The 19627-nt window shown below is 45.1% G+C and overlaps 1 protein-coding gene across 2 annotated transcripts in view; it reads left to right on the top strand.

The window, feature by feature from the left end:
• Positions 1 to 18259, top strand: part of LOC131405713 (granzyme H-like) — a 21173-nt gene extending 2914 nt beyond the window's left edge. Inside the window, exons 3-5 of one of the 2 annotated variants that reach the window (XM_058540819.1) lie at positions 16840 to 16975; positions 17182 to 17247; positions 18107 to 18259. In XM_058540819.1, the coding sequence (XP_058396802.1) occupies positions 16840 to 16975; positions 17182 to 17247; positions 18107 to 18250 (346 nt within the window). In that variant the 3' untranslated portion in view covers positions 18251 to 18259. The remainder of the gene's footprint in view (positions 1 to 16839; positions 16976 to 17181; positions 17248 to 18106) is intronic. The other variant, XM_058540820.1, reaches the window with a different exon arrangement.
• Positions 18260 to 19627: the final 1368 nt, after the last annotated feature.

A 19627-nucleotide genomic window follows, 5' to 3' on the forward strand; every position in this document is an offset into this window, starting at 1 on the left:
AAAGTATTCTGTGTCAGAAAAAACTAGGCTTAAGTAAGTTGGTCTGTAAAGTAACTGTTCTGATAAACTTTAGCATTTCAGTGACTGACACAATAGAAGTCGATTTCTTCTTCACACACGGTCCAAAATGAGTTTACTGGTGAGCAGTGCCCCCTCTTACTCTCAAGTGACTCAGTTTGCACAATAATTACAGGGTCAGCCCATGATTAAGGGACTTGGCTCAGGCCCCTAAAGATGGATCCATGTTCCCTGTGTCCACCTGTCTGAAACTCTGGAAGGGAAGAGCACCTCTTACTATATCACCTCTCTTACTCTCTATAAATTCATGTAATTGTGAATTGTGCCTGCCATACATCTCAGCTGGCAGGGAATTTAACCTTATTAGCCATTCTTGGGACTGACTGCACACTAGGGTCATGTCATAGTTCCAGAGTCTGAAACATGGCCTAGGTCCAGTGGCTTGGGAGCCCTCTCTCTGGTCACGGTTCATCAGTACAGTTGGTTTAGCACTGACATATCACTCTCTCTGTGCAGTCTCCTCCTAGCCCGGGGCTCTCTGCAGATTCATGCTCATTAGGTGACTTCCTCTGGAAGGCATAATGTGAGGGTGAGTCCAATAGAGGGCTTCATCGGAGCATCAGCAGCTATTCCACGGGCAAAAAATGCAGACTGGAAATAAGACATTGTGATGGAGACAGCAGACTAGTAAAAGGGAGAAAGAGGGAGGGAGAAGTCTCCAATGTTATTATCCCACAGTCATATGTCATAAGTAGGACTCCTTCTCCAGGCATGAAAGGAAGGGACAAAAAGAGAAAGAGAAGACGCCCTTTGAAAAATCTCTCCTAGAAACCCTGCTTAGTGACTTTCATGGGCTACAACTATGTCACATGTAAACCCCTATGTGCAAAGGAGTCTGGGAGATAGAGTATGTTTAGCTGTGTACACTACCACTCTGAGAAAAATTGGGGTTCATCCGTGAGGAAGAAGGGGAAATGGATATGAGGCAGGTAACTAGCAATGTGACTCACAAAAAATATCCTCTGTTTTAACAATGAGGACACGAAGTCTCACAGCCTTCTCCACAAACGTGAGCCGGGAAATCTTTGGGGCTGCTTGGAGAGTTGGTGATAAAACTCATCTCCTAAGGCAGACGGGTGTGGACTCGGGAGTAAAATTGCGGACCTCAGATTTGCAACCTGTACGTAATGGGACACAGCTAGAGCTTGGGGATATACGAGATGTTTTGATGTGGTTGTTTTGTCACCAGGGAGGAGACTCATGTAACTATACATGAGGTTGCGACAGGAGGAAATCTGCCCACCCCACCCCACCAAGTCCCTGGGTGGTGACAGCTGTCATTGTACTTCTTCACCATATGTCCTAAACATCTATAGTCTCATGGTGTCTGATGTCAATGATAAGGAGCCTGCTCTGGGACCACAAGGAGGTTTTTCTTATTGGGTTAGGGGTGTGGGGCAGAGATCTCTTTGGACTACCTGCCTGGGCATAATCGGCTGTCCGCACTTGGACTGCAGCAGGAGCATCCTCCCTCAGAATCTCAGGAAGTAGGTCCAAGCAGTGGCAAGTTTCCATGACCCTCAGACCCACCACCTCAGCACCTTCCCCTTCATTCCTTGACCTGATGTTTCTCCTTCCTGGCCCGGCCACCCATGGAGACTGGTGAGCTATAAAACCTTCTTTCTGAGACTTTTCTCTCCCAGTTTTAACTCAGAAAGCTGCTCAAGGATGCTCCTGACACAAGAAAATCACTCAAGACTACTCCCCCTCACCACCACCCACAGGAGGTGCAGGAGATCCATCCTTGTCCTGAGACCAAGACAGCTCTAGGGGACCAGAAGACAGTCACCATGTGGGTAGAGCAGAGAAGGTTCAGGGGGGCTTGTCATTCACAAGGATACATGAGATGTATTAAGTTTTCCCCAAAGGAACTTTGACTTGGATAAAGATCTTCCAGCTAGTGGTTAAGGGTCCACACTCTACAGCCAGACAGCTGAAGTGAGAATCCTGGTTCCACTACCACCTAAAAACAGCCTTGGAAAAGTTCCTTAACCTGGCTGTGCCTCAGTGTTCTCAACTGTAAATCAGTGGTAATAAGACTACAACCTCATGGGATGTTATAGGATTGAATGAATTCATATAAAGCACTCGAAACAGTACCTGATGCAGAATAGGAGCTCGATAAACATCATCTGCTCATGGTTATTCCATTCCTACTGCACGGGGCCCTCAGTAGCGCACAGCTCCCACCTCACTGTGGTGCTGATCCTCCCGGGGCTTCTCTCAGAAGAGAAACTTGGACTGGGCCATAAAGCAGGAGGGAGAGCTTGTTTGCTTCAGAAGGTAATCCTCCCAATTGATCAACCCATGTCTCTTCTTCATGCACTGACGCACAATCTCACATACAGAATCACAGTTGAGGTGTGAGAGAAAATGGAGAAAAGGAAGAGAACAAGAGAAGATTCAGATGAAAGAGAGACTGTTAACACAGGAGAAAAACAGAAAAGAAAGGATGGCATTTTTCATTTCTTCAGGATCACATTCCAAGTGAGGTGATGGTTGTCTTCTTTTTTCTACTCCTCTTTTCTCCATCTTGCTCCACCCTAAAAAGATGTCCATTTTCTGTCAGGCGGATATCTCTGATTAATGCTGTATTTATTTTCTATTGCTGTGTATAAACTTTCTATTGCTGTGTACCAATTTTCTATTTATTTCTAATGCTAAATTACCACAAATTTAGCAACTTAAAATAAGACCCATTTATTATCTCATAGTTCTGTGCATCAGAAGTCTGGGCCGGTTCAACTGGATTCTCTGCCCAGGGTCTCTGAAGGCCAAAGTCAAGGTGTCAGCCAGACTGGGCTCTCATCTGGAGGCTCTGGAGGAGAATCAGCAGCCAGGCTTATTCAGGACGTTGGCAGGACTCAGTTCCTGGCAGTTGTAGGACTGAGGGCCCCATCTCCTCGCTGGCTATCATCAGGCGTCATCTCTTTGTTTCCAGAGGCTCCCCTCACTCCAGCCACATGGCCCCCTCAATCTTTAATCAGAAAATGGCATATCAAGTCCTGCTCATGCCTGGGATTTCTATGACTTCATCTTCCGTAAGCACCTAGAGAAAACCCTCTACTTTTGAAGGGCTCATGTGATTAGGATAGGCCAACCTGGATCATCTCCTCTTTGCCATATAAGCTAACATAATCATGGAAGTGATATCTTATTACATTCAAAGACTCCAACCACACTCAGAGATGAGGAGATTATACAAGGGTGGGGGCCACTGGGAGTCATTTTAGGATTCTGCCTACGACAAGTGCCATGAACTTCAAGAGTGACAATGACAAAGCTTTTAAATGAACTGAGGGAGAAAAATGGGGCAAGGACAGTTCAAAGTCACATAAAGAGTTGAGTTTGGGATATCTCCCCCTCCTAGGACATTTCTCCTTCTCTGTATCAGGTTCAAAATCAACTCAAGGGGTCAAAGGCTCAGGAAACATAAACATCAACCCAATTAGAAGGCACATAGGCCTTGATAGAAGCAAGAGCAGGTTCCTGAGGAGACAGAACTGTGAGCAGGCACAGGGGGACATAAGTCAATGCTCACCCGGTTCTGACCTGGGAAGTCATGACACAGCAGCCCCAGGCCTTAGAGATCATGAGATATCAGGAGAAGGTCAGGGCATTCAATACACATTCAATGGAATAAGAAAAGAAGTATTTTCTTCTCCTTGGGCTTCTCTAAGAAAATTTAAGACTGGCTCAGCCTCCAATGGGAAGGAAAATTCCAAGCACGTGGGAGGCAAAGAGGAGGAATTTAATAACAAGAGAAGAGACTGGGCCTAGTGATCTGAGACTGTCAACTGAGCAGTCAAGCTTAGTCCTCATCCTCCAGTTGGAGGGCCCAAGGGCAGGGTCGGTTCTCAGACACACCAGGACTTAGAGATCTGAGCCGATCACATTGCAGACATCAGCTGATTTATCTATTTGTTATAAGAATGTTTACAACAGATTTCAGCTAAGTGCCTTGTTCTAACTCAGACAGAACCTTGTGATAATTTTCTGACAGAAGGAAGTAAACAGTCTTGAAGAAGGAAGGAGATCAGCTGTCAAGATCAGCCAGGGGAGCGGGGCTTTCCAGGAAGGCTGCCCAGGGCAGGGGCTGCTCCGCACAACAGACGTTTGCCTTAGAGGTGGAAGGAGAGCGAGGGCTCAGGGCCCCAGCCTCTCCCTGCTTGTGTAGCTTCTGCTGTCTCCCTGTCCTCGCTGTATTTTTCTACGCCTCTTGTCTTTATTGTCAGAAGCAAATAAATGAAGAAAATCAAGAGCTGTGGTTCCCAGCCAGTGTAGTGGTGCAGGGGTAGAAACCACAGGGAAGGCTGGACTCGGTCTGAGTTCCACTGTGAGCAGTCGGGATTGTGGGAACAGTGAGGAGTGCAGAAGTGAGCTGGTCGTTCTTCGTTTTGTCTGTTTTCAAACCTTTAAAAAATGGTTTAACCTATACCAGCCCTCAGCAACCATTTTATTATTCAACATTTAAAAAATTAATTGTATTTTTTTAAAAGTAAATACATTGACTTGGTGCAAAATTTAGGTTCCAAAAGCATAAAGAAGTAAAAATACTCCTCTCAACCTCTGACTCCTAGTCAGCCTGTTTCTCTCCCTGGAAGAAACAAATCAGTGATATATTTTTGAGATTTCTCCATGTCAATACATGGGAGTAGAGTTCATTCATTTTAATGGATGCATAACATTCCAATGTATGCAAATAACACAATTTATTTAGCTATTCTTAGGAAATTCAGGTTGTTTCCAATTTTTGCTAATAGAAAAAGGTTACAATAGCATTCTTTGATGTGAATCTCTCTGTGGATGTTAGGGCATACCCTTACTGTGGAATGGCTGCGTTAGAGAGTGTGTGTACCTTCACTTGTCTTAGAAATTGCTCAATTGCTTCACAAAGTTATTGTTCCAGTTAATGCTCCCAACAATACTGAGTATTGTAAGGCTTCATCATTTTTGTCAGTTCACTAGGTATGAAATGGCAAATCATAGTGATTTTATTACCACTTCCCTTCATCTTCTCAAATATTTATTAGCCATTTGAGTTTGGTCTTCTGTGAATTGTTGTCGTATCCCTTTCACGTTTACATTTGATTGTTTGTTTTCCTTAAGGATTTTAAAGACTTCTTTATAGATTCTAGGTGCCAACTTTTCAACAGATCACTGTAAATATTGTCTCCCAACCCAAAGCTGTTTTTTGCGCTATGATGTTACCTTTGGTAAAACAGAAGATTTAAATTTTCAAAGACTCCTATTTGTTCATTTCTGTTTATTGCCTTTGAATTCCACCTATTTCCTGGAAAATAGAAGAAATTAATTTTTGGCCAAATTTCTCATTGTTTCTCATAATGCTCAGGCACTCCAGAACCTCTGGGTATGTGGTTATGAAACCCGCAGACAGTTAGCCATTGATGATTAAGCAGCTAGCAACTATGGGGGATCAGAATTGGCCACCTCAAAATATGTCTCTGCCTGAAAGACACTTTGGCCCCCACCCCCACTAACTAACCAAAGGAGTTTGGGATGGGAGACCCACCCCCAGAACAGGCTGTTACCATAGACATCTCTGGGTATCTAGGAGGGTCCTTGGTAAGCCCATTCTTAGTTCTGGTTACCCTTTATAAGAGACATTTACATTTGTAATGGAAATCTCCATTTGTAAAGGTATCTTCTTCCCTGTACTAGGAAGAAGAGGGGGATGGCCTTACCTAGAAACTTATCAGAAGGGAAGGCAAGGACTTAAATCTGCATGATAAACTTACCCATTGTTAACCCTGCTGTTTAGGCAATATGCTATCTGACTCCCACTAGGTTCCTATAGATAAGATCTCCCTGGAAACTGGGTCACAATGGTAATGGGTGTTTGAGCTATTTTTTTTAGGAATTAAACCCCTTGACCACTGCAGGCCAGATAGAGACCACCAACCCCTCAAGTGGGCCCACGCTGACATGTGTTGGATAAGCGACATTTTGATGGCAAGAGGGTGGCACTCCAGCCTCAGGGCATGCTAATGCCACCATTCTGTGAACATGCATCCTACGAAGAGGCACCAAGCCTGACTACGTATGTGCAGATCATGAATTACCTCATCTCTCCTCACCTCCAATCATTTCAGACCACCTTGCCCCCTACCCCATAAATATCCCTGAGTTCCTATTTTCAGGGAACTGGATTTGAAATTCAGTCTCCCATTTCCACACTGCCTTGTGATTAATAAACCCTCTCTCTCTGCAATCTCATCATCTCGGTGATTGGCTTTCTGGACAGCAAGCAAAAACGGACCTGGTGCAGTAACAGTTACCTCAAGATAATTACTTGAACATATCAGATAACACTTTCCATCTTCAACTGTACGTTTGCATGACTGGTAGATATGACCTCCTCAGGAAGGTCTTTCCTACTCTAGAAAAGGGCATGTTACCCTGTCGTCTTCTCTTGTAATTGTTTTTCCTTCAGAGCACTTGCCACCATTCATAATCCTATACACGTCTGTACTTGGCTAGCGTACGTCTCAGTCCTCGGGACTAGAAACTAAATTTGTCAGGGCCACCATCTGACTCCCAGTGTTTTGTAGAGGCAACACACAGAGAAAGTACCTAACACATCTTTTTGAATGAAAGAACTGCCCAGGCTTGGACATTTCATCTCCATCTGTATTGTGTAAACCCTTCCCTTAGGGACTGTTTCTCCAGTGGTCCTATTAGTTGGCTTTCCCATATCAGCTCAAAAAATGGAAAGGCTCATAATTTGCAGGAATTTGCATCTCTATCTTTCATCTAAGGCCCACAGTGGTCTTCTCTTTATAAGGTTCCCCCAGTGGTTACAGTGACTGTGAAAAGTCAGTGGCTCTTTCAACACAGTGAACCCTAGAAGGGTGATTTGTGGTGACAGCAGTCAAGTTTGTGGATTATTGGCTAATCAAAATGAGATCTCACCCCCCAAGCATTTTGAATTTGCTATGACACATTTTCAAGGGATTATTTTATTTTTATTTAATTTAAGGCAATGAAAGGAGTGTTGAGGTTATAGTATGACTGATTAGGCCACATTGGAATGTCTACCTTCCACCTGGATGCCATGGTACAGGGTTATCACATATGGACCCCACGCACAGTGCTCCCATTGTCTGCGAGTCACAGGTTTTCCTGAGTCTATCATATACCCTCCTCCCCTCACCCAGGCTAGAGTTTGGACTGGAAGCAAGAAGTCAGATAAGAACATTGATATGGAACACCAGGTATGGGGTGTACATCATTTTATATAGTGAAGGAAAAACGAGAATGGAAATCGCATAGGAAGGAAGGAGTTCCGTGGAATTCCTAAAGACGAAAATTCATTCTTCATATAAAAAGTCAACACTGAGGTTATACAGTTGGTCTTCACTTCTAGAAATTCCTGTTCCTACAAATGAAACTGGGTGGTAGAAGGTGGTGATATACAAGGGGGCTGCACATCACTTCATCATGTCATCTAAAAGTAATCTAAAAACAACAAAGAAGATGAGATCAAATGCCAGAAATGAAATAATCTATAGAGAGACAGAACAAGTCAGAGATGGAGTTTTGCTCTTGTTATTGTTGTTGTTGTTTTTGGTGAGGAAGATTAGTCCTGAGCTAATATCTTTTGCCAATCCTCCTCCTTTTGCTGAGGAAGATTGGCCCTGGACCAGCATCCTTGCCTACTTCCTCTACTTTATATGTGAGATGCCTGCCATAGCATTGCCTGGTAAGGGGTGCACAGGTCTATGCCCAGAATCCGAACCTGTGAACCCCTGGTCCTGGAAGCAGAGCATGGAAATCCAACCACTACGGCACCAGGCTGGCCTGGGTGGAGTTTTTGTTGCATGGATTGAGAAAAACGCAAAAATGTACTAATTTTTGACAACTAGTCACTTCTAACGGATTCCTCCAAGCCTGATTCTCTGGAGATCCCAAGAAGCTGCTGGAAAGTCTTTCCCTTTTCTATCACTGATTCTTCAACAGTCTTCTGAGCACCTACTAAATATTTATACACTCAGTTTATTTCTCACCACCTTCTCCTGACTGCTCCACCTCCACCCCACGCCTTACAGTCCACATCTTCTCTGTTTTGCATCAGGTCTCGTCCTCCCCATCCTTCCTTGACAACATTGAATAAAGCTCTACATGCGCACTGTCCCCAACACTGTTTTTGAGCATGCCATGCTGCAGGGTTCACCCCAAATACAGGGAGGACATTAGAGTCAGAGCATGAGGCCCAGGGACCAGGGATTACAGGGAGGAAAAGAGCCAGCAGGGCTGCAAACCCTCCCCTTCTCTGTCCAGCCCTGCTTCCTCCCTCCATCTACTCCTCACATTCTCCCCCTTTAATCTCCATAGACTCTCTGAAAGGATCCCCCTTGGGATCATTTCCAGACTCCAGCCTGCCCAAGGGAAAGAGCTGGGAGGAGAACACCAGGATCACACACCGCGTGCAAAGCAGCCTGGAGGGAAGGGCTTTCTCGCATTCTTGCAGGAAGGATGGAAACCTCGGTTATTTTACTAGAGGTGGGGTTGATTAAACGGTTTCTGTAGGTTTTACAGACACTGTTTATTAGATTAAGGAAATTTCTCTCCATTTTGATCTGATAAAAGGTTATCTTTGTTCTCATGAGTGGATGTTGAGTTTTATCAAATGCCTCTCTGTCTATTGAGATAATGATATCATTTTCTCTTAGGTCTGTTCATGTGGTAAATTGCATTAATTGATCTTTCTAAGGTTAAATGAGATCTGCACTCTTTAGTGTAAACCTAGCTTGCCTGTGATGTATTAACTTTTTTCTGTATTGTTGGACTAGTTTTGAGAGTTGATACTTTGTGTAGGGTTTTGTGTCTATGAATCACGAATGAGGTTGACCTGTACATTTCCTTTCTTATCCTGTTGTTTGTGTCAAAGTTATGCCAGCATTATAAAATGAGATGGTAGTGTTCCTTCTTTTTCTCTTTTCTGGAGGCGTTTGTAGATTAAAGTTTTCCTTCCTTGAATTTTGGTGGAAGTGAACAGCGCGCTGTCTAGGTCAGTTCTCCACGTGGGTAATCTCTGATCGTTGCTGCAACTCCTGTGACAGCTCCAGTCCTACCTAAGTTTGCAGTTTCTTTTTGAGCAGGTGTCAGGCAGCGATATTTCTATTTTGTCTAAAATTGCAAATTGCTTAGCATAAAGTTTTTAATAATATTCTTGGCTTATATATATATATATTTTTTAACAAGATCAGCCCTGAGCTAACATCCATGCCAGTTCTCCTCCATTTGCTGAGGAAGACTGGCCCGGGGCTAACTTCTGTGCCCATCTTCCTCCGCTTTTTTATATGGGACGCCGCCACAGCATGGCCTGACAAGCGGTGCGTGCATCAGTGCGCGCCAGGGATCTGAAGCGGGCTGCCAGCAGCAGAGTGCGTGCACTTAACCGCTACGCCACAGTGCCGGTCCCTTGGCTTATCTTTTAATGGTCTGCAACATTGTAAAAATATTCCCTTTTTAGTTCCTGATCTTCAATATTTGCACTTCCTCTCTTTTTTTTATGATTAATTTTGCCAGAGGTTTGTCAATTTTATCAGCCTTTTCAAACAATGTAATATTTGTTTTATTAAACCTCTCTGTTGTATGTTTGCCTACTAGTTCATTAACTTCTGCTACTTATTATTTCTTCCTCCCACTTAAATTTACTCACTTATTACTTCCTAACTTCTTGGGATATGTGATCAGTTCAATAATTTCAGGGTTTTTTGTAATATGTGAGCCTTAAGAATACAAATTTTTCTCTACCTGCTTTAGCTGCATTCCAATATTCAATTCAAAGCATTTTCTATTTCTTTTTAAATTTTATTTTGACTGTGAGTTATTTAAAAGTGTATTTCTTTTTTCTAATATCATGAGGATTTTTCTAGTTAGCATTTTATTAAATTCTAGCTTAATTATGTTATGGCCAGAATACATTCCAAAGATTTACATTATTAGAGTGTCTCAAGATTCACTTTATGGCCCAATATATGATCAATTTTGGCAAGTATTTTGTGTGCATTTTAAAAATACATTAACATTCAGTACAATGTTCTAAATACGGCTACTAGATCCAGTTTGTTCATTGCTTTGTTTAAATCATCTATGTCCTTATGGATTTCTTTTTGTCTACTTACTGTACTAATTGTTGAGATGATGGTAGGTCTATTTATCTCCTTGGAGTTCTTTCAAATTTTGTTTTATACATTTTCTGGCCATATAATTAGGTGCATTAAAATTTAAAATAAGTTTGTCTTCCTGATGAATTAATCTTTTCATCAGTGTGACATGTCCCTATTTATCTTTGCAAACGCTTTTGATTTAAAGTCAATTTCATCTACTATTAATACAACTACAATGATTTTCTATGGTTACTATAAAATGGTATATGCTTTTCCTTTCTCTTACGTTCAACTGTTTAGACCTGCATATTGCACAGAACACGTTTGTGTTTTCTTTTCATAGCTGATCTGATATTCTTTGAATTTTAACTGGAGGATTTAGGATATTTATATTTAATATAATTATTGATATATTTGTTTTTAAATCTACTCTTACTTTATGCTTTGTATTTGCCCCAACTATTCTGTGGTTTTTTCCCACTTCTTTCTTACCTTTTCTTGGATGGGTTACTTTTTACCTTTCCTTTTTCCCCTTCCACTATTTGGAAGTTACGCATTGTTTATACTATTTTAGTAGTTACATAAAAGTACAGGATGTTTCCACAACTTATCAAAGACTAAATTTAATCAGTAGGTTTACTTTCCTGCCTGAAAATACAGGAAACACAGGACTTTTCATCTCATTTAACTTCTCCCAACAGTTTTGCATTTTAATTCTACCCTGTTTTTTTAAGCGCCGTTAGAAATTGTGATTATCATTTTATACAAACAATGTTCATTTTTCTTCAATAGTTTCTGGTTCCTAGACTAGTTTTGTTTTTTCTGTATTGTACTCTAATAATTTCTTCTGACTTCTTCCACTTAATAATTCTCTTTTCTGTTGTATCCAATGTGCAAGCAAATCCACACACTTAATTTTTAACTTTGTTATTTCATTTTGTATTTTTGGAAGTTCTGTCTGGTTCTTTATCACATCAGTAATGACACTTCTTATTTTCCTCTTCCCTCCAGTTATTTTTAAGTTTGTATTATAATATGTGCCAGATAATTCCAAAATCTCAAGTCTGTACTCCCTGATCTGTCCCTACTAAGAGTCATTTCTGCTGGCTCAAGTGCAAGGTGTCACGTTTTCTTGTGTTCTTTGGTATTTTGATCATGTGCAGCTTGATACTTTCAAAAAGATTTTGCATGTGTGGTGGGTGGGGGCAGGTGGTGTCAGGCTTCCCAAGGCCTGGACTAAAGGTATCCTCTTCAGAGAGGATTTGCAATGGCTTCTGCCTGGTCTCTGGGGGCGTTTCCCTTCTAAACCACCTGAAAATCAAGACCACTGCTGGAGAGCCAATGAGAACCTAGGCTGTAAATCTTCAGGAAGGCTGTCCTGGGTCACAGCTTCTCCAAATCCAGTTGTTCTTGCCTTTTCTCTAGTTTTCCTGCTTTGTTCGGTACCAAGGCTGTCTTCTCTGTTGGGGGTAGATTTAGTTCCACTTCATCCTTATGCTAGGGGACAGCCCGTGGGCCCCGGAATAACATAAGGAGAGTTTCTTACTCGATACTCCATACTGGTTGGACCCAGGGCCTTGACTCTTATCCTCTTGCCCCAAGAAATCACCAAAACCAAAGGCCAAATGGTTTAGATGGCAAGTCCCTTCAGGGCAAAAACAGCTTGGGTTGTCGTGACATCTGCTTATTTTTCTGGGTGTTTCAGAATGAAATCCAAAATTTAACCTGACAGGCCCTTGCTGTTTTGTCATTACGTCAATGCTTATAAAGGTTTTTTTACCCTTGTATTTTCCCTTAAGTTTTTTTCATTCAGAGGGTTGGTCCATATAACTTGGCTGCTATACCTAAAGATAGAAGTCAGGGTATTACTTCTGCATTTATTCAACCAACCCTGATTCAGTTGCTCTTGGGAGGGACATAATTAGAACTATTTTCCCTAGTCAATGCGCTGCCATTTTGGCGGTTATTCTTTACCTCACAGAATCACAGAAAATAGTTCAGTGACTACAATTTAGTGGGCTCCTGCCCTGGTCACATGAGAAAAGATGGTTTAATTCTCAATAAACAATCTTCAAATTCATCACAGGTTGGTTTTCGTCAGGGGAGGTTTCCTATAAAAAGCTAATCCAATCTTGTGTGCAAACTCTTTCTTGACTTCAAGATCCCATCCTCTTCCTGAATTGTGAGAGAATACATTTCTGTGGTTTTAAGCCATGAAGTTGGTGACAGTTTGTCACAGTGGCCATAGGAGACTAATACAGCGCCTTATCTGGAAGTTTGCATTTGAAAATCCTGTCCTGGGGCAGCTGTCTCAGAAAAAGCCACCTCCTCTGAGAGGAGTTGGTGGAGACAGGCATCCTCTCAGGGCTGTCACTCACGTGGCTACTGGTTATCAAACTACACCTTTATGTGAAGGAAGTGGTGGCCATTCCTCCAAGGCTCTGCAGCCGCAAGCCAGGGATTAGCATAATTCAGGCTCACACCTGTGTGAGATCTCGGCCTGCACAAGCCCAGGCAGCCCCTCCGGTGTTCCTGCCACACAGACGCTCTGGGGGCAGGGCCTAGGCCAGGGTCAAGCTAGGAGGACCCAACACCAGACTCGTTTTCACATAGGGGAAATATCTCCCTCTGGGTTCCCATCACCCAAGAAGTCATGCCCTCTCACATCGTGTTGCCCACAAGACCTCTGTAGCAGAATATCTTTCTTTTTTTTGCTTGAGGAAGAATATCCCTGAGCTAGCAATGTGCCAATCTTCCTCATCTGTAGCAGAATATCTTAATGATCTTGGCCACTTTCGTAATAAGGGGAGAACAGTTGACTTCACTCAGCTTCTTTCTGAGTACTGAAAATCCTCCTCACACAAAGATGCTCCAAGATCAGGCTCAGAATGAGAAAACAAAGGGATCGAAACAAACAAAAACACACAACTATACACACAAGCACACATAAATATATATGCACACATACAGACATATATTTGTGTGTGTGTCATATATAAAATATGCAGACGTGTCTATATACATGTGTATAGATACGGGTATAGGTATGGATATACGATTTCAAAAAGCTACCTTGGCACATATATACCCCATTTGAGCAGAGGTTTCTGTGGTTAGCAATGTTTACAAAGCCTCTGCTGTGGCCCAATGAACTTTTGTTAGAGCAGGATAGTGAGGCCCAGAAATTGGCAATTGAGTTACTATCCTGAGCAGGAGCGCAGGGCTCCTAACCTCCAGGTCAGGTCTCTTCCAACTGAGAGAGACAGGCTCAGAGCTGTGGGGTCTTAAAAGTGACCTTCTGCCCACGCCCAAGGTAACCTCCCAGTGCCCCTGAGTAAGATGTTTTCCAGCCTCTGCTGCAACAATTTTCTGGAGAGAGAGCTCCTGGGCCACCTGAGCAGCCATTCTAAGAGAACTCTAGTTGTCAGAACACTCTTTTGCTGAGCTAAAATCTGCCTGCTGTGGCTTGCACAACCTCTTAGAGCGATATCAAAGAAAGACAGCAGTTTGGCAGGTACGCAAACTGTGTGTGTGTGTGTTTATGTGTGTGTGTGTACACACTTTCTGTAACCATGTGACATCGAGCACGTCACTTAATTTCTCTGGGTCTCTTTCATTTTACAGCGTGATTACTGATAATGCCCATGCAGAAGATGAAGAATCGAATGAGATCACCTATACGAATTACATATACGTTGGAAAATAGTAAGGCATGGATTAACAGCAACGCCCTATGCCTTCCCTCTCCCCTGATTTCCCCCACACTGTGTTTGTGGTAAAAAGTAGCTACTAAATGACAGCCTATTTGAAGATAGCACATCCATCCTCCAATCCATCATTTTCCTGCACAAGTCAGCAGGGAGTTAATTTACTCCCAGGGGATCCTCTCTTCTGGGACACTCAGCCGAGCCCAGGGTGGGCACCCTCTTGGAACAAGGCTTCCCTCCTCTTATCTGTTATATCCTCTATGGGGTCCAGAAAAAAGCCCTAACCACCCTGTCCCTGTGAGACTGCAGCAATGATGAGATTTCTGGGAGAGAGGGGCCAAGCCAAAGGATATAAACAAATGTTAATCCCACTGATTCTGGTCCCCATTATCTCCTCGGGAGTTATCAAGTACCACTTGTGAGTAGCTGTTTATGTGTAGGTATTTAGGATGCGCATAGCTGCGCAGCCAAAGTCTTAGCATATGATGCCAAGAAGGGCCAGAAAGCTGACTCCTAAAAGCTTCAAGGGTGGAGTTCAACTCCTTGGTGAATTAAGCATGCTCCAGTAACAGATCCATTTAAAGTTTTCCAGGCTTAGGAACCTTAGACAAGGGAACATTAAAAATGTTTACAGTTTCACAATCACGTACTGGAGGTTCTGGAAAATTAAGCCAGAGAGAGGACAGAGAGAATAATAGTCATTGGTACTGGTAAGAGAAATGTTCCTCAGTGGCTACCATATTGTAATGGGAATTCCATCATATTGTGATGGAAAAGGTCATTGGAATCACACACTCCCTTTGCTTTTATGCTTCCTTCTCCTGATGTTCATCGCCAACAAGTAGGAAAATGTCATGCCTGGCCCATGAGGGGCAATCCTCTTGGGCCATAGCCTCTCACGGAATCACGTCTAGTACCTATTGGAAGTGAGTAGGGCCATTCCTTGCAGCAATGACAATGGCACAATGACATGACATTCCTGCACTCATACATGGCATTTGAGTCTGCTGCTATAAACCAATTTCCCTGAGCCTGATCCTTCTCTTAATTTATGCCTAAAATCAGAACCTACAGGCATAAAGGGCCAGAACTTGGCCCTAGCTGATTTCATTTGGCCATGAGACTCAGCCATGTTGTTGAGAAGAGATTCCTGCCTCAGGAAAAAGTTGTCTCTGTATTCCTATCAGGGAGCTGGGATGATAGTCAGACTTTCTGGGGTGTTTACATGGCATCAAAAACAGTTTTGAGGGAGAGATCTGTCAGTGAAGGAGAGCCTAGGTTATGTGTGGAAGGGGGGAAGATTGTACTTCCATTTTGCTTCTGTAGTAGCAAGGATAGGGGAGAGAGGGCAGGGATGGGAAGAGAAAAATGTCTATAGGACAGATATACATTTATGACATTTCCAGAGTTTTGGTATCCACTAGAACACCCTTTAATTTCCCCCTTGTTGCCTCCTCTAATCATTGCCCAGCCACCAACGAAGAGCAAGGTCTGGATGTTGGGTTGGGGATAATTCAGTGAAACTCTGGGGTGGGTCAATGTCTGGAGTGCTGAGTAGAGAGAGGACTCCAGGAGAAAGGGAGAGGTTCTTCTAGGAGAACCAGAGTCACATATTAGAGATACAGACAGAAACTTTTATTCTTCAGCACCCTTAATTTTTTCCCAGATTCCTTGGACAATATAGGCTATGGTGAAGTTTGTGCAGCTGTGGATAAGATCACAGACTTTGGAATCAGATCCCTGCGTTCTAACGCCTGCTCCCCTTTCAGTCTTATGTGCTGAGTGATGTGGAACAAGTCCCTTACCTTCTCAATTTCTGAGCTTTCTTATTTGTGAAATGGAGAAATATGAGTAGTAACTCAGACGGTGAGGTGAGGATCTGTGGTGGGTGATCAATAAATATTAGGCAACATTAGAATGTTGGTCATTATTTTCTCATTTGTCCAACAAACTGATGACTCATATCTTCTTTTCCAGATATATTTTTATTATAAATGTTCACTTAGACACAGCTTCTTAAAATTACAAGTCACAAATGCTTTTCACCATCTTTTAGTTTGTCTCTATCTGGTCATATCTAGGAAGAAGTTTAGTCTCTTCACTGAGGCTTTTTCCAGGTAGGCTTCTTTCTTAGGAAAGTGCCTGTATTATACTCTTTTCCACATGTCTGCAACCTCACTAAGCTTTGTCTGTCTCCTCCACCAGAGAGTCAGCTCTCTAAGAGAAGGAGGCACACCTCCAGCATGTTTGGTCATAGCACAAAGAAGGGACCAGACACACATCTGCTAAAGAAATTATTCTGATGGACTTAGCAATATGGAAATGAGGCATTGGTGGTTCTAGCACTGGGATAGAAGGTTTCGGGGGCTCCAACACCTCCACTGGTCGATACCACAGCCCACAGTCTCCACCTCCTGAGACCCCCACAGGGACCCTGTCCTCTGCCCAGGGGCTGCAGCCCAGGGGAGCTCCCCAGGCTCCTGGTAACTCAAGGCCACGAGAGCTCATCAGAGGAGCCATCTGAGAGCACGACTGGGGGCTGGAAAGCGTAGGAAATAGGACAGGTAAGTTTTGGGGTCAGAGGGTCAGAGGTGAGAGCTAGTGGCCCAGTTGAGAAGACAGACCACACTGGCCAAATACAGCAGCTGTGGAGGATGAAAGCCTGCATGAGGGTCAAAATGCAAACTCAAGATATTTTCACAATATCGCCTGAGGGCAAGAGAAAGCTTCCAGAAGCCCTACCCTCAGTGTCATTGAGAAGGCCAGGGCATAGACACTCAGCGCCCGGCCCTCATGTTGCTTCAATTTCCCCTAGCTGAGCCCTGCCCTGTCCCAGCTATCACCTGCCCTTCATGGCTCTTGGGCTGGATCTCCTGCGACTCCATGCCCCCCACACTCCCACTCTGCTTTCTGTGCAGCTCAGTCAGTGTCACCCTGGGGGTCCACAACATCCAGGCACAGGAGAGGACCCAGCAGGTCATCCCTGTGAGAAGAGACATCCCCCACCCAGACTATAATCCTAAGAACTTCTCCAATGACATCATGTTACTAAAGGTAAGGAAACCTCTCTGCTGTTCTTGCTCTCCTGGGTCCAGATTGTTTCCCCTCCCACTGCAACCTGTCCCTGCTTTCCTTCCCATCATGGCCACCTGACTATTCCCAAGCGGCTCAGGGGAGAGAGAAGACAGTGCCGCCCCATCACAGTGTCCAGGCCCAGGAGGCCATTGGCTGAGCTGGACTTTCTTGCCTCTTCCCATCAGCTGGTGAGAAAGACCAAGCAGACTGCAGCTGTGAGGGCCCTCAGCCTGCCCACAGGCAAGGCCCAGGTGAGGCCTGGACAGGTGTGCAGTGTGGCCGGCTAGGGGAGAGTCACCCCAAAGGGCCCTTTAGCAACCACTCTGCAGGAGGTGGAGATGATCGTGCAGGTGGACCGGGAGTGCGAATCCCTCTTGGGCAATTATTACAACAGTACCATTCAGCTGTGCGTGGGGGAACCAAGGGGAAAGAAGTCTTCCTTTAAGGTGAGACTGAGTATCTGCCTAGCTTGGCTCTGAGTTGAGGAGTGTTAGGGGAAGATCTGGGACCTGGAGACCCAAGCAGTGAGGTCTCTTTCACCCTCTAGACTCTGATCTTTCTCTTGGGAAGAGAAGAGGGCAGTGGCCAGAGTGGGGAGTCACAGGGATTCTGCAAGGCCCACAGGGGCCTGTGATGGATCCACATATGATGCTCCCCCAGGACAATCAATGTGCAACACACAGCACCACACTGGGCACAAGTTTAGAAAACTGTGCTCCCTGCTGTGCAGCAGTTAAAACCAGGTGGCTCCTCAGAGCTGGTACCAACCTTAGATGATAGACTCGCCCTCCATGCTGAGTGTCGGCCTCAACTGCCTGCTTCCGTTTCCTTAAACAGCAGACTGAAGCACAGTCCCACAGCACCTTCATGGGGAGAGGATCCAGGACCTGGGGGAGGACAGAGAGCTGCCACCTGAGTGAAGCGAAACAGTGACAATGTGCAGGGTCAGGACTGGGCAGCTGAGTGGCCCACAGGGGCCTGCCCTGCTCTCTGATCTCCCACATGGAGGCCATGCAGGCGGCCTTCTCTGAGACGGGTTTGGGATGGCAGGGAGAGCAGGACCAGAAGGAGAACTAGCTCAGTCCTCTCTGTCACCCTCTCTGTCCACAGGGGGACTCCGGGGGCCCTCTCGTGTGTAAGAACGTGATCCAGGGCATTGTCTCCTATGGACGAAGTGACGGGTCACCTCCACGGGCCTACACCAAAGTCTCGAGTTTCCTGCCCTGGATAAAGAAAACCATGAAAAGCCTCTAACTGCAGGAACCAGACCATCTTCTCTGGAGCTCATCCAGAATCACACCAGCAACTAAATAAATGTCTCTTAGCTGAGTGGGAACGTCTGGTTTCTTGCTTATTCACTGACCTTCATTCACAGGCACCAACTCTGTGCTTAGAAGGCCAATGACACACATCTGCTCTTTTCTGCTTCCTCCTCTTCCCGCTCCCACAACCAGCTCCCACAACCCCCACACAAAGCTGTCAACCAGCTCCGTCTTACCTACACCTGTCTCTCCAGGGCCTGCCCTTCTGCCAGGGCTGAAGCTGAGCACCACCAGGGGAAAACATGACCCTCTCTGGTCCCGGGGCTCAGGGTGAACTTCTTACCTCCTTCCCAGTGTTATATGGCAGAGAGGAAGGAGGATAACACCATGGGTCCCAGACACCAAGCCGGCACAGCCCGGGCTGCAGCTCAAGGGCACAGCCCTCCGCAGTGGGGAGGGGAGGGGCTGCCTGAGCAGGACATTTCTCTCCCACAGCCCGAGGAGCTGGCACGGAGTAGGGCGGGTCTCTTGAGAAGCTCCTGTTCTGACCTAGTCTGAGCTTCCTCCCTGCCCTCCTCTGAGCTCGGGGCCCAGCTCGGCCTCCAGTCTCCTGGCTGCCCCTTCTCCATCCCTGCTTACCACTGAGAGTCCTCAGAGTCCACCAACTCCTGTCCTCTCCAGACAATGCTGCTCTGAGCTGGCCCCTTCCTCACAGCCCTCCTGCCCTGGACCCCCAGAACTCCATGTGGTTCCAGCAGGGCCTCCCCACTGAGATGCCAGCCCAGCTCGTGCCCTGGCAGAAAGGGCTACAGATGGACCAGGCCCGTGCTGGTGCCATGAAGAGCCCATGGAGGACAGGGCAGGCGAGTGTTTATCCAGAATCCCGGGCCCCACTTCTCACCTGGCAGGGCCACCTCAACCCCTCACGTCCAGCCCACTGTCCCCCCTTGTGCTCAGGGTCCCCCGGCCACCTGGTCACTCGGTAGCCTGACTCCCTTTCAGCCTGTCCCTCTTAGTCCCTGCTGGCCTCTAGGCAGAGACCCCTGCTCGCCACCCAGGGCTGTATCAGCCTTTGGAGTTGGCAAGAGCTGCTCTCTGCAGTAGGACTGGAAAGCACAGGTTGTCCATCAATCAACAAACACATGCTGATCGAGCACCTAAGTGTTTGGCCCTGGGGTACACAGTGAACCTAACAGACTTTTTCATCTGGATCCGAGTGACACTGACAGTGTGACTTTCACCCGAATCATCTAACTCTCTCTCCCTCCTTCACATGAGTCCACGTGGCCTAGATCTATGTGGGAAATCCACAGGAATAAAGTATTTTATTTTTATTGCTAATTACAGTCTGTATGAACGTTATCACATG

This window comes from Diceros bicornis, chromosome 5, assembly GCF_020826845.1.
Source record: "Diceros bicornis minor isolate mBicDic1 chromosome 5, mDicBic1.mat.cur, whole genome shotgun sequence".
NCBI classification, from domain to species: domain Eukaryota; kingdom Metazoa; phylum Chordata; class Mammalia; order Perissodactyla; family Rhinocerotidae; genus Diceros; species Diceros bicornis.